The 14,242-nt window shown below is 38.7% G+C and overlaps 1 protein-coding gene across 3 annotated transcripts in view; it reads right to left on the reverse strand.

The window, feature by feature from the left end:
• Positions 1 to 14,242, reverse strand: part of Kcnb2 (potassium voltage-gated channel subfamily B member 2) — a 381,085-nt gene that overhangs the window by 340,953 nt on the left and 25,890 nt on the right. For all 3 annotated transcript variants that reach the window (XM_026397312.2, XM_026397313.2, XM_026397311.2), the window contains exon 2: positions 12,465 to 13,139. In XM_026397312.2, coding sequence (XP_026253097.1) covers positions 12,465 to 13,043 — 579 coding nt within the window. In that variant the 5' untranslated portion in view covers positions 13,044 to 13,139. The remainder of the gene's footprint in view (positions 1 to 12,464; positions 13,140 to 14,242) is intronic.

A 14,242-nucleotide genomic window follows, 5' to 3' on the forward strand; every position in this document is an offset into this window, starting at 1 on the left:
CTCTTAATAACTGATTGCAATAGTTCAAGTGTGACATGATCAGAGCCTAGACCACAGGTGTATTTCCAGTGGTCCCAACTGCACGACACATGAATGGGACAAGTACAGACTTAAGAGCCTGCCTCAGGGGCTAAGGACAGATCTGGTGGGACACAGAAGACTCCGTGGTTGTAATCAGAGTTCAAGATTCCAGAGATAGAATAACTTCAGCCATAGACTAACAGAGTTCTAGATGTGGAAAATGTAGGGTGGGATTTATGGCTAGTAGTCCTTCAGGGTAGCAAAGGGATAAGATGATTTTAAGTCATGAGTGGCATCCTCAGTGAATATCCGGGAGTGACAGGAATATTGGACAATGATGAGAAAAGGAATGAAAGATACACCTGGACAGGAAGAAGCACTGTGGGAAGCCAGACTTGGGGTGGGCTGAATACAAATACTGGTATGCCACTTAGTGTGGGGTACCAGACCTGAACTGATATTTCCAAGTGTCAGCAGTTTAATCTGTATAATGGAATTAGTGATGTCCTCTCACAATGCTAACCTCAACTATCGGTTGGCAAATATGTCCCAGGGTTAAATCCATCTAGCTTGCCAAGTTCTACTGGAACCTGCTATACCTCTTTGTTTGCCTATGGCCTATGGTTGCAGAGCTGAGAAATGGCATCAGAGACTTCATGGTCCACCAAGCCAAAAATACTGGCTTTCTGCCTCTTTATAGGAAAAGTCTGCTCACTCCTGCTGTAGAGTCAACATGAAAGCTCCCAAGCTCTGTGCATGGCTCACAGTACACGCTCAGTATCAGTTCCTCCCCCCCCCCCCACTTTCTGCTCTTTCAGGAAGACTGTAGTGATTATTGAGGGAACAAGAGAAGGTGGCCTTCACTTCCTGACCCTGGATTGCAGAGAATAAGGTCCATTGTCCCCTGGTTGTGAGGGAAGCAGTACTGTCACCCAGGAACAGGTTTGAGTTAGAAGACAGAGTAAAGGCTGCAAGAACACTCTTAAGCAACAGGAAGCTCTGTCTGTACCTCACAGCAGACGCCAAAAACAGAAGCTAATACGCCTTTGTGAAAAGCATCTGTTACTATATCAGGTACCAACTAACCACGGTCTCTTCCCCCAGAGTGAAGTTTCTGCTCAAAACAGAAGTCTCTGGGGAGAATGCGGGAATAGAAAGTAAACCCAGTTTATTGGGCACAGAGAGTTCACAGATGAAGGGGAGGGCACAGGGTAGGTGAAAAATCTGCTTCTATCAAAGGAAGAGGAAGAGGACTATTTAGATAACTGCTTTCAGAGTCCAGGAGAGGAAAGTCTACCTCACCTCCGTCTCTGATGCTAAAGATAAAGAAAAACCTGTCTGCTTTACAGGTTCAAGACAAAATGAAATCTGGATTTGGGGAGGTTTCTAGCTTTTCTAATTCAGAATCTCCACTTACATCCCATTTCATTGAGATTTAACTAGATATCAGCTCACTGAAAGATTTAGGTACTAGCCGAACATAAATACAAAACCCAATTGGAGCCAAAGAAATTAAATGGAGTAGAGTCAATAGGTGTTCAATAAAGTATAATTGAAGAGTCCTGGATAAGGAGGGCTCTTGAGAGGCTTCACTCAGTGGGGCTGCACACGGAGCGGGCAGGGAGTCAGGGTTTTCTTTTGCATTTCTCTAGAAAGGATGGCACAGGTGAAGGAGCTGAGAAATTAAGAATGAAGAGAATTGCTGAGGATGAGTTGAGTTTCCTCAGGCAGAAAGCAAATAAAAGCTTGAAGAAACCAATGAAGATATCTCTTTATTTGGGCTGAGCAGCAATGAGAAGGACATTTAGGTATTTTCCGAGTACTCACTGGTGGCAATATGGTGCCTTGGACAGTTTCTTCTGTGCTAGAAAGCACACCCAAAGGCCACTCCCTCCCAGCAGGACACAATGGCCAATAAACAGCAAAGATCTGCCAACCAATCTTGAAGCTTACTCTTTTTAGATAGACATCAAAATACAACAGAAAAGTTCATCAAGGCCTCAACATCTTCTAAGACACCCAACAAAGATAGGTAAACCTAAACTCCAAAAAAAAAAAAGAATTCTTTCAACTATAATAAGATATTCTTTTTTGTAGGCACATAAATGTACCTGGTATACTGTTAAAATATGAAACCGTTTGCTACCCTTTAAGCTACCTCATGCTCACCTGTACATAAAACTTTGGAAAAGAGAAAAGTGTGTATGATTAACACTTTGTAAACATTCTATGTGATTTAAAATATTTATAATGGCTTACGAGCCAGAGATGAAAAATTGAAGTGAGTGCTGAAAACAGATTTTTGCTTTGAATTTTGATATTACTCATAATGCATTTACTTTACACATACAATACAATAATTTTCACACCTGTAGAATTTCATTTAAGAAATATAATAAAGTGTGCTAGCTGTTTTTACATAGCAAAAATTAAATGGCAAGTTCATGTCATCCTAGATTCTAGTCTACCATCCCATATTATCTTTCATTACATATGGAGTCCATTCCATCTATAGTATTGCAAAGTACCACTTTCTAAAGAATAAGACTGCCTACCAATCTTTTTCTGTCTCTAAAAGAAAAACTTTACTGAAATGGAACAGGATGCTCACCTCAAAGATATTATGCAGGGCCTCTGCTGGTTTCCCAAAGTGAAAATTTCCATTGTATGAATGAAAAACACCTAATTTTCATAGCAGAAATCTATTGCTGTATGTCATATATAGTAACTTATTTTTCAGTTCGACCAAATTCTGGTTGAAACTATATGCTCCGACATTAATACACAAGTTAGACAATCCTATCCAAAGTGTTGCCTGAGACAGATATAACTCTAAAATGTAAACTAAAAATTTAATATTAAAAAAATTCTGTTAGAAGAATAACATTTGAGGACTTCATTTGGATGACAGCAGATAAAACAACTGAAGTTCAAATCTAAAATCGTACTCTAGGATTTATATTGATTAAAGCTCAATGATTCCAAGGCCAGAAGTTCTTTCTTTCATGTGCAAAAATCCTGAGGGTCACTATTCCAAGGAATTCTGCATCCAATCAACCTACCTAGAGCTGTGCAGGGATTACTTGGCCACCCTTGGCACAGCTGAGGCATCTATTCAATGTGGTTGCATCAGGAATGATTCAGTGAGAGATGGTTAAATGGTGAGATCGTTTGTGGCAATGACCTCTAGCATCCTGAAACAAAATCCTAGGATGCTAAGGAAAATACTTCTTCCTTCTATTCTTGGACTTTTAGAGCACTTCCAAAGGATTTTCACACCTGCTCAGAATATCAGGAAAGTTTCTATTCTGAATGAACTGACTCTTATTTGGAGGACAATGTTGCATTTGCATGGAACTATGTACATGGAATTTCATTGCCTTTTTCTGCAGGTGTGTTGTTTATAACATAAGATACTCTGATGGAGAGATGGCAGTGTGTGTGAGTAACATTTATCCCCCCCCCCCACTCTCACACTCTCTCTCTCTCTCACACACACACACACACACACACACACACAGACTTAGCTCAGGTACGTTCTATGAAGGCTGACACCCCCTGGTTTACCCACCATAAACATAGAGACTTGACTGCAAACATCAGCTGGACCTCTCTATGTAAGGTAACATCCAGAGAAATTCCTTTACCTAAAGTTTTATAAAGACATTAAAGGAGTGACTTATGAGGAAAACACTCCCTTCATTTTATGCATTAGCTAACTCAAACTCAGATACAGACCCAGTGGGGGGAAAAAAAAAAAAAAAACAACATGCAGGTTCAAAGTCTGGTATAGTTCTGATGTCAGCTTTTAGTGCCTCCAGGAAAAGCTTCACAGAGATGAAAGCAAAGATATTCCTCTTCACTTTTCCATTACCAAGCTTGTGCCAGTTACTGCACCTCTGGTCCCCTTTGGTTATGTCTGGATTAAGATTGGTATAGAATCATGGAGGAGTCTCAGACTCTTCAAGCCTGTTAAATTTCTCATTATGAACTCTGAAGTCATCATCAACAACAGCCCAAGAGATATTGGCAAAAAAAGAAGAAAGGGCAGGGGTGAATGCTGTTTACAGGAAGTGCACCTTGCCCCAGTGCCCATGTGCTGTGTGTAACATGCTTGCCATTGTGCCTGGGGTCACCTTTATCCAGCTCTGTCCCATCGGTTTTAATCCAGGCTACTGGTGAACAGGAATAATTTCCAGGGCTGGGGCTGTAGCTCAGTGGTAGAGTGCTTGCCTAGCTTATGTGAGGCCCTGGTTCGATCTTCAGCACCACATAAAAATAAATAAATAAAATCAAAGTATTATGTCCATCTAGAACTAAAAAAATAAAAATAAAAGAAGAAGAAGAAGAGTTTCTAGGCCGAATGAACCTTAAAAAGCTCCTATCACCTTTTAGAATACTTAGATAGGATATTTTTAATGAGAGATGTCATGAAAGCTTTATAAATATCTACTCTTCTATATAATCTTCCCTATTAAATACACTAACAGTTAAGGACAATTAGAATATGCAACAATAAGGAGAAAAAACAAATTGGGTTAAGTTGACAGTGTTGGGTAGCCAGCTAAACTCACTCACTATCAAAGTCATCAGCTTCACAAACCAAGTTTACATTATACACAATTTATGCCTCAACACATCCCAGGTTGCTGAATGTTATGGAACTTGAGGTTATTCTCTAATAGAATAAAATCAACAATGCTAAATAATATCTTATACAAAAATATATTTTAATCTATGGTTGCTTTATGAATTATACTTTAACAGCTATTTTTTAATGTAGCATGTTTGAACAAAATGGAGTTTTTGTCTGAGTAATTCCAAATCAGTTTTGTTAATTATTTTGAAAACATATTCCTTTATCAAAATGAACAATTCAAATGGGAATCCAGACAGAGTCTCTATGTAAAAATGACTTCTATTCAGGGGCAGTTAATAATGTTCACTAGGACCAGAGAGGTAAGATGTTCTAATTATGAACACAAAAACTTTAATGAATTCCCTACTTTATTTAAAAATTATAAGATTGTCATTGTAATTTTTAATTAAAATCATTTAATGTATTTTATAGAAAATGTTGCACTCTCTAGTGTTACTCTGACAATGTAAAATATACTTCTTTTAATTTTGTTTTTTGTTTTGGATCTCTTTTTTTTTGGCTATTTCATTTAAATAATTTGTGTGTGTATTTTTAATGGGCTGCCCCTTCAGTAGAACCAGCTGGAATTAAAAATAAATTTTAAGAATTATTTTAATAAAATTATTAATAATTTTTAAAAATTAAAATAAATGGGGATTCAAAGATTTTTCATCCTAATAATTCAATTTGTGCAATATTTGAGACTCAATAAAATGAAAATATTCAATATTTATATGAAATATGTAATATTTGATAAAGATTATTTCAATAGTCTATAACAAATAATCATAACAGATTCTCTGGGAAGATTATTTTATTTCATGCTGTATGTCAAATGATTCTGTAAATTATAAAAGAGGGGAAATTTTAGTGACATTCACTATAAATTCTTTCTAAGTTCAGTTCCAGCATAATTAACTACTATTCTTATACAATATCACAATGTTATTAAAATGTGACTATCGATATATCAATTTCACCATGTATATTAATATATCAATCCTTAAAAGGGATGAACTAAATTCTCTCTAACATGCTGGGGAGAAAAGCTAAATAGTAGCAACGTAAGTAAATAGGGATAATGGGACAATGACTAACACCTCCTTGAAGAATGGAAGCAATTCTAGTCAACCACTGGATGAACTTTCAATGTTCCACTAGAAAACATGAAGGCTTAAAGGTAAACAATGTGGAGAAGTTACCTGAGGTCAAGATGCATGCACCATAAGAATTTTCTTATATGAGTTTTTAGCATTTACAAAGTATTGGCTTTTCTTCTTCCCTTTTAAATGGGAGATAAAGCTCAGATAAGAATACTTAATGGAAAATATTATTCAAACCCTTCTAGAGTCTTCTGTGTGAAGAGTGCTAAATATTGTGACCATTCCTTCATAATACTTATGCTTACCTAAAATAGCAGATCATTCACTTTAGAAAGTCTCTCACATGAAATAAAGAAAACAAATCTGTTATTAACCAAAGCAATGTACTTGGAATTCCAAAGCCAGATACTGACAATGTATTCTAGTTTCTGATAACATTAAGTAATGTGGAAAGAACTCCTCAGATTTTTTTTCTTTGCTTTGAAAATGATAATTACTTACCGAGGTTTAAAAATCAGGTTTGAAAGAAATCTGAATGCCTTCTCTTAATATAACTGGAAACAGTGATTTTTCAAAAGAGATGGAAAAATTGCTTGAAAATTAATACTGGCTCTCCTAAGATGCATCCAAAAGAAACAAAGAAGAAATGAAAAGAGCATAATTTTTGGATCTCTCTCTCTCTCTCTCTCTCTCTCTCTCTCTCTCTCTCTCTAAGAATATTCAGGCATGGGGTATAGTAGCTCTGTGGCAGAGTGCTTGGTTAGAATGCACAAGGCTTTCAGTTCAATCCCCAGCTGTGTGTGTGTGTGTGTGTGTGTGTGTGTGTGTGTGTGTGAGAGAGAGAGAGAGAGAGAGAGAGAGAGAGATACAGGAAAGAGGGAAGGAAGGCAATTCACAAATAAGATGATTATGCAGTTTATTGTGCAAACTGAGACATTATATCAGTGAAAGGAGATGTTATCAATAATTAGATTGAGACAAAAGCCAGCACTAAACCCATAAAACTCTGTCCTGGGTCCTGGTATGGCATACTAGTAAGGGGACCTTGGGTGTGAGCTGTCTGTGGCCTTCCTCCTATCTTCTTGTCCTCATACTGATCAAAAGTGGCCAAGTGAACAGAGTGATGCCTTCCCAGCCGGCCTTTCCAAGAAATCAGAGCAGCATAATCTATAAACAGGACCACTAAAGCTTAAAGAATGGAATGTTTGAGACATTTGAATAAAAATCCTAGGTTGGTCTTCTCCCTTATTGGTTTTATTGTTTTGTAATGCCTAATTTATTCCATGTTCTTGACCTCTCCATCTGCATGGATTTTATATTTTTAAAAAGGAAAAAAACAAATCTCCAAGCTCAACCTCCAAAGACTGTTCCAGTTCTTTGAAGGAAACAAATTTATTTAAAATATAATAAAAATAATAAAACATTTAGGAATAACATCAAGTTCTTTTAAACTCCATCTCCTGTTAGCACCTCTGAACTCCTGCTCTCCATTACCAGAAGTGCACGAACAGCTTAATCTGTGCAGTTTGGATGTAGAAAGGAAAGGAGAAGAAAGGAAACCCGCAAACAATCAATACCCAAACTGCGTGATTGGCATGCTAATTAGCCCACTGCCAATTCTAGATAAGAACTAGAGATCTGCCCAAAACCCAGAAATGCCTTGATGTAGGCAGATTTCTGGGTGTGCTCATACCACACCAATGCATATTTCTGGCCCATTTATGGCTTTAATGGCCATTGTTGCTTTTTATAACAAAGGAAGGCATCAGAAAGCTAAAGAGAGAGTTGTATAGCTGGAGCTGTTCACTTGATCATCTGTATACCCACAAGCACAGCAATGTGAAGGCATGGGGTATAGTAGCTCTGTGGCAGAGTGCTTGGTCTGTACTTGAACTAAAAGGAAATCATTTATGGTTCTGTTCCAATACCTTCCTTTCTTACTTTTTTTTTTTTCACTCAAAAGCATTAGAATAATTGATCCACACACTATAAAAAGAATGAGAATGTTATGCGTTCTTCCCCCTTGATGAGCTCACAGGAGTTTTTGTTTCATTTTGATTTATTTTCTCCTTATTATTGCCATGGCTTAAAAAGACCCCACTCTAATGAACTTGGAAGGAATGTTATTCTCACAGAGTTACCATCAGTAGGGCAACTCAGCAGTGGGAATTTGTAACTTGGACCCCTGTCTCTCCAGGCAGGGACTCTATACATCTGCCACCACCAGCTCCCACCTTGACTCAAAGATAAGTAAGGTTTCCCTGACCCTTCCCAAGCATGCATTAGGTGTCATGCTGCACAATGCCAGGACATGTGGCTGGAATCATTCACCTCTTCTTTCTTTTAGCCATTTCCTGAGTTCACAAGTGAGAAGAGTGGAGAAGAAAAAGGAGGAGGTGAAGGAGTAGGATAAAGGGGAGGTAGATTATGGAGCAGAGGAGAAGGAGGAGCCATTCAGGAAAACAGAAGCAGTTCCTGAAGATACAAGCAAGAAGGAGAAAAGGAAAAGAGAAAGAAGGAGGCAGAGGAGGAAGAGAGGAAGAGAGAGAGGGAGGAGGAGAAAGACAAGAGATGAGAAACGAAGGAGGAAAATATAAGAGGAAGTGGTAGCTGGGGATAAATGAGGAAATGGAGAAGCCGAAGGTGACAATACACAGCACCCCTACCTGGCCCTATATCCTGCCCAGCGAAGCTGCTGGTGGCTCACTGTTTGGGTCCAATGAACAGAAACATAAGTATTTCTGTAGATTTTGCCTTTCATTGTTCTAACCAGATAAAGGCTGCAAAGTCTAATGTTCCTACTTACTCCCCAAGGTCAGCTTGCTTGCTGCCCAGCACTGTCCTGCATGCCCGTCCATGAATGCTCCCAGGCTCAGGCTCAGCCATGCCCCTGTGGGTTTGCCTGAGACCTAGCTGATGTTTTAGTTCATGACCTTTTTCAGATAGACAGAGGGAGGGTGCTACGTGGCATGGTGAGTCTAGATTCTTTCGGATCTCAGGTGGGCTGTGCTCCTTGCTGATTGTCCTTTCATCCCAAGCCTGAGAATACTGCATGCCACAGGACCCACTTCCTTTCAAGGCTTTTAAACGCCTCTCAGACTGAAGTCACTGCATGTAATATTTACGAGGGAATAGCTACTGCAGTTCCTTTGGGAAGATGCCAAGCAAAGAGAGAAAAATGTTTCCAATCCAGCAACTGACTAAATTGCACTAGTCTGGAAGAGGTACAGGATCAAGTCTAATTCCAAGTCACTGCCCAGGAAACTGGCAGGCAGTTAAGCCCATTCTCTGACCTTGTATGTACCCGTAGAAGGATACCAGAGCCAGCAATCCCACATTATGTCGTTCCAGCTATTCCCCAAGCCCATGTGGCTGGATCACACAATTACAGCCTCAAATTTAAATTTTGTACATTATCTCTATATGAGGTTAGACACAGTCCCCACAGCACACTGACATGATTAAAAGAAGACAAAATCCATCCTACAGATATAAACTTTTGTCCCATCACCAGGTTATACAACCCCCTTGGAACTAAGAAAATACCATTTCTACTAGTCCTAACGCATTTTGTGAAAAGTACAATTATATTTCAAGGTCTTCTGTGTAGGCACATAAATGTTAATTTATTAAATATAGATATTTCAAATACACTCCATTCTTAAGCCTTGTTCTGGCTTTTTTTCAGTCATTAATATAATGCAAAGTTTAATTAATAGAAGTGGCTCCTTATGTTACACCAGGGAGTTGTTTTCTAAGAGCCAATTGTCATTGTCAGGGTTGTATCTAAAGATAGAGCATAATAGGTCAATAGGACTTGCAATAATTTTGCACATCATAGCATATGCACATAGCATAAGCTTAACAATTATAACTTAATTGGTTACTAAATATCGATTCCATGTCAGTGAGATTTTAGGCCATTGTGAAACATCTGCTAGAAAGGGCCACATTCATTACAGAAATATTATAGGTAAATTAACAAAAGTATTGAAAACCCAAGAGAAAAATAAATATTTTCAACAATATGAAATCTATGTTTAAGATAAGAGACTACTTTTTTAAAATTCTGGGGATAAGGAGTGCTATCCTAAGGTCTATTTTAATGAGAGTAGCACAAGCAGAGCAAATATGCAACTGAGAGGCCAAACTAAATAAGCAACAATTGAAAAGGCACCATACACAGATACTCTCTCCCATAGAATATCTGTTCCTAAGCCAGTAAGGAAGAACACAGAGATTTCAAGCATCTAAAGAGCTCATGCCTATGTAGGAGCCTGAGATACCCATAATATAAGGTGTGTCGTGATGGCCAGTGTATCATCTTACTGCAGCCATAATAAAACTACTTGTTTTTAAATTATGAAAATACTATTCTCACATACCTGCATTAGCATTGCCCTCACCAAGACTCACTCCAGAAAATAGCAGTTTATATGACTCAAGCAGCATGCAGGGAAAGGTTTATATACCATATTGTATAGACCTAATTTTAAAATAAATGAATAAATGAGCAATATTTTCACTATACTACTATATAATTCAAATGTAAATAATATCCACAGTATTTCACCAGTCAACCAGAGAGGAAAATGCAGACATTTAAATAAACAAATATAAATCCTTTATGAAAATGAAAATTCATTGAAGAATCTTTGTTAAGGTAGCAAAGTTCACTTGGCTTCCTTAAAGATGTGGAGACAAATTGATCATTTGTAACTACATAAACACTTTCAAAAGCAGTGTTGTTAGTTGCTGGGTACAGTGTGTAGGTAAATATCTTCTTTGTACACACACACCTACTTTGAAGCAAATTTAAATAGCCTGATGTATAGGGTACCTAAGGGCATATCATAATAGATCATTATCAACATCACCTTCTTAGGGATCACGGAATGGTGGCTTCTTTCACAGTTCAGGAATTAAATGTACACCTTTATCTGGGAAATCAGGTTATTGACCCTATTCCAGCCTTACTTGAAATTCTTCAGAAAAAAATACATATGCATTTGAAACATTTTTCTGTAACAGTGCCTAACTTTAGAGGTATGTTAATCATGTTATGAAAAAAATAAATCACATTAACCTTCCAATTTTTCTTTGCTTTAGCTGCTCATTTTTATAGAGTTAGCTGAATCCTCCTAGAACTTCTGATGGAACAATGATTTATTCCTCAGTTGCCAAAAGTCTTGAAAAAGTTAATTTAACACCCACAATACTCACTTAAATCTAGAGTCTATCTCATTCACTTTCAAAATACACTCCATATTTTTAGTAGTAACTCAAATATGTAACTGAACACTTGGCATAGGAAAAAGCAATAGCTTTTCCCAACCAAAACCCCAAAATGTGGCACATCTATTTCTTTCTTACAGGTAAAACAAAAGTAAACAAAGGATTCATAACTACAAAAACACCTTGTTGAAATCCCTTTGATACAATATACATTTCTTCATTATATACATGAGAGAGACAGATTTTTATTTCATTTAGGTGCATGTCCTGACCAGAAAGTAAAATGCCTTTGGAATTCAGTCAGTTACAAAACCAGACATATCAAACAGCACAAAAAAGCAGTTTCATGATCATCTGCCTAACTAATTATTTATGTAGTAGATTATAATGCAGAATCTTAATTTTGGATAGGAAGGCTCAGATAGTCTATTATATTTCTGTAACCATTACTGTTTATGAGACTGAGAATATTTGAAAAAACTGTAAGTAATCAAGAGAATTCATACAATGACACACTCTTCCCTTCTCCATTCCATACTCCAATTCATCCACTGGGCACATTGATACTAGGTTCCTGCTGCTAAAGATGACTCTTTTGACTTTTTACTTATCATTCATACTGCAATACAGAACTAAATATATGGGATGAAAATCAGTTTGCACTAACCCTCAAAGCTGTAGATAAAATTAGATAAACTGAATCATGCAGTTCAATTAAAGACTGAAATCTGTAACAAAAATTTTACTCTGAGATTTGGATATATATGCAGGCACAGTAAAAATATGAATTTACCTTCATTTGAAGCACTTTAAGAACTCTAAAATATGGTAGTAACTCCATCATAAAAATATTATGCACCAACAGTCAAAAATACCATTGTTAGAGCAGAACTCAACAAAGAGCAGTAGATGGATGCATTCTGAACACTGATTCATTGCTTATACAGCTTCTTAAGACAGCCCCTCCTGGGAGTGGGGTGGTCCCTATCCCTCTGAGCCACACAGGGGGACTCTTTCCCTGAACCCCCCAAAACCAGGCCAGGAGGCACCTGCTCTACTTCCAACAACAGCACCTTCCCTTTGTTCAAAATGACATCCAGATCCAAGTCTTCTGCAAGATTCTGTGACTGATGGGTCTGGGTCAAGGCTCCTCCCCAACTTCCAAGTCACCAACACCATAGGGCACCAGAAAAACCAGAGTGCTTTTCCATACTCTTGTTACCTAGACCAGTTCCTATAGACAGTGATATTTATAACAGAGCAGCAACATTTTATGGCATCACACAAGAAGAATGACACCATCTGACTAAATGATATTTTAGAAAAGATTCCTCACTGTCTGAATAGGCACAATTTGCTCTATCTTACCAAAGCAGTGAAGAAAAAAAAAAAAAACTATGCTCTCTGGGAGGAAGGTACCACTTTTCCTGACCATGCACAGGCACTCAACATCCAGATTTTCATACCTTGGCGGCCACTGATGAGTTGGGCTTCTCCAGCAAGTCCCAAAGTTTCTTCCTTTTCTCAGGACAGCAGGTATTATCAAATTCTTCTCCCTCCCGCTCGCGCATGGTTTCTGCCTCTCGCCTCAGTTCTTCGTTCATCTGTTCTTTCTTTTGATGATACCTGGCTTGGCAGCAGGATTCCAAGTAGATCTCGTCGATCCCCCAATAATCAAGCTCTTGGCCAAAGGAGAGCGCGCACATTTCTTCCATCATATGCAACTTCCCCGTCCGGTAGAAATTTAAAATAGAAGTGAAAGCTCCAGGATGTCGATCAAAGAAATATTCGTTCTCATTCAGGTTATAGTCATCGCACACCTCCAGGAGGCTCTCGTGCGTGTTGCAGTCGCGGAGCTTCCCCAAACGCGTCCTGGGCAGCCTGTCCAACGTCCTCCACAGGACTTCGTGGTTGAGGCCCCCCACGTTGATCTTCACTCTCCTCGAGCACGTTTTGCTCCGGATAATGTCCACAGGTTCTGGAGGAAGAGAAAGTGTCGACCTTGAAGTCTTCCTGTTTAAGCCAGGGGGTGCCTTTTCTGCCATGTTGAACTGGACAGAGCCACAGAGCCAGCAGGGTCCTTACAAGTACGTGGTCAGCGGAAGCAACATCCCTTGGGGGCAGGCATGTTCCACCAACAGCTGGAAGAGAGCGACAACCATTTGGTTACTTGCATTTTTCTTCAGGTTCTTTCTATTCTGTGGGATCATTCTGTTGCTACACCCAGGAGGTATATTATTGATTACTGCATATTTTCGGGAGATGTAAATCTTTGCTTTAGGATATAGTAAAGGGAAAAATAACACCATGCACTGCACAGAAGAGGCTGTGTGTATGAGGTTGTATATACCTGTATGTTGACAACTGCTAAAAAGTATTACCAGAGGGGCCTCTTTCTCAAGCTGTAAACCAAAAGATGCATGTGTTGATGGGGTCTTCCTAGATAAGCCACAGACAGAGTGAAACCTACCGTGCCTTCCACCTGCCCAGCCAGTTCCTGTTTGTTTTGCATCTTTTATGGCCCATCCCTATATCCAGTCACTCAAGCTCAAGCTCAAACTCAGACAAATCTTGATCCATCCAATTAGCACCAGGTCTTATCTATTTTGTCTTCTAAACAATTAACAATTTATTTTTATTTTTATTTTTATACTGGGGATTGAACCAGGGGGTACTTTACCACTGAGCTACATCATCTTCAGTGTTTTTTTAAATTTTGTTTGAGACAGGGTCTCACTAAATTGCTTGGGATCTTGCTATGTTGCTGAGGCTAGCCTAGAACTTGTGATCCTCCTACCTCAGCCTCCTGAGCCACTGGGATCACAGGAGTGCACCACTGAGCCAGGCTCTTAAGCAATTCTTAAATCCTCCACCATTTTCCTCTGTATCTCTTGCTCACATCTCTATAACAGCCTCTTAACTTGGATCCCAAACTCTTATTCTGTCCACCTAAAAACCATTCTTCACACAGCTACTAGAAAGATCTACTAAGGTATATATCTGACCTTGCCACTCATGCTTTTGAAACCCTGCAAAGACTCACCATCACTTGAAGTATAAAGTCCCAAGAGCACTTTAAAGTCTAGTTAGTCCAACTAGGTCTGATCTACCTCTCATCTCTCCCTCTTCACTACACAGTAGTCCCCTTATCCACAGGGAATGCACTAGCCATCAGTGGGGGATCCACTGATGCCTGACATCGGGGATATCAAACCTTGTATATACCATGTTCTTTCCAATACAT

The sequence above is a fragment of the Urocitellus parryii genome, chromosome 7, assembly GCF_045843805.1.
Source record: "Urocitellus parryii isolate mUroPar1 chromosome 7, mUroPar1.hap1, whole genome shotgun sequence".
NCBI classification, from domain to species: domain Eukaryota; kingdom Metazoa; phylum Chordata; class Mammalia; order Rodentia; family Sciuridae; genus Urocitellus; species Urocitellus parryii.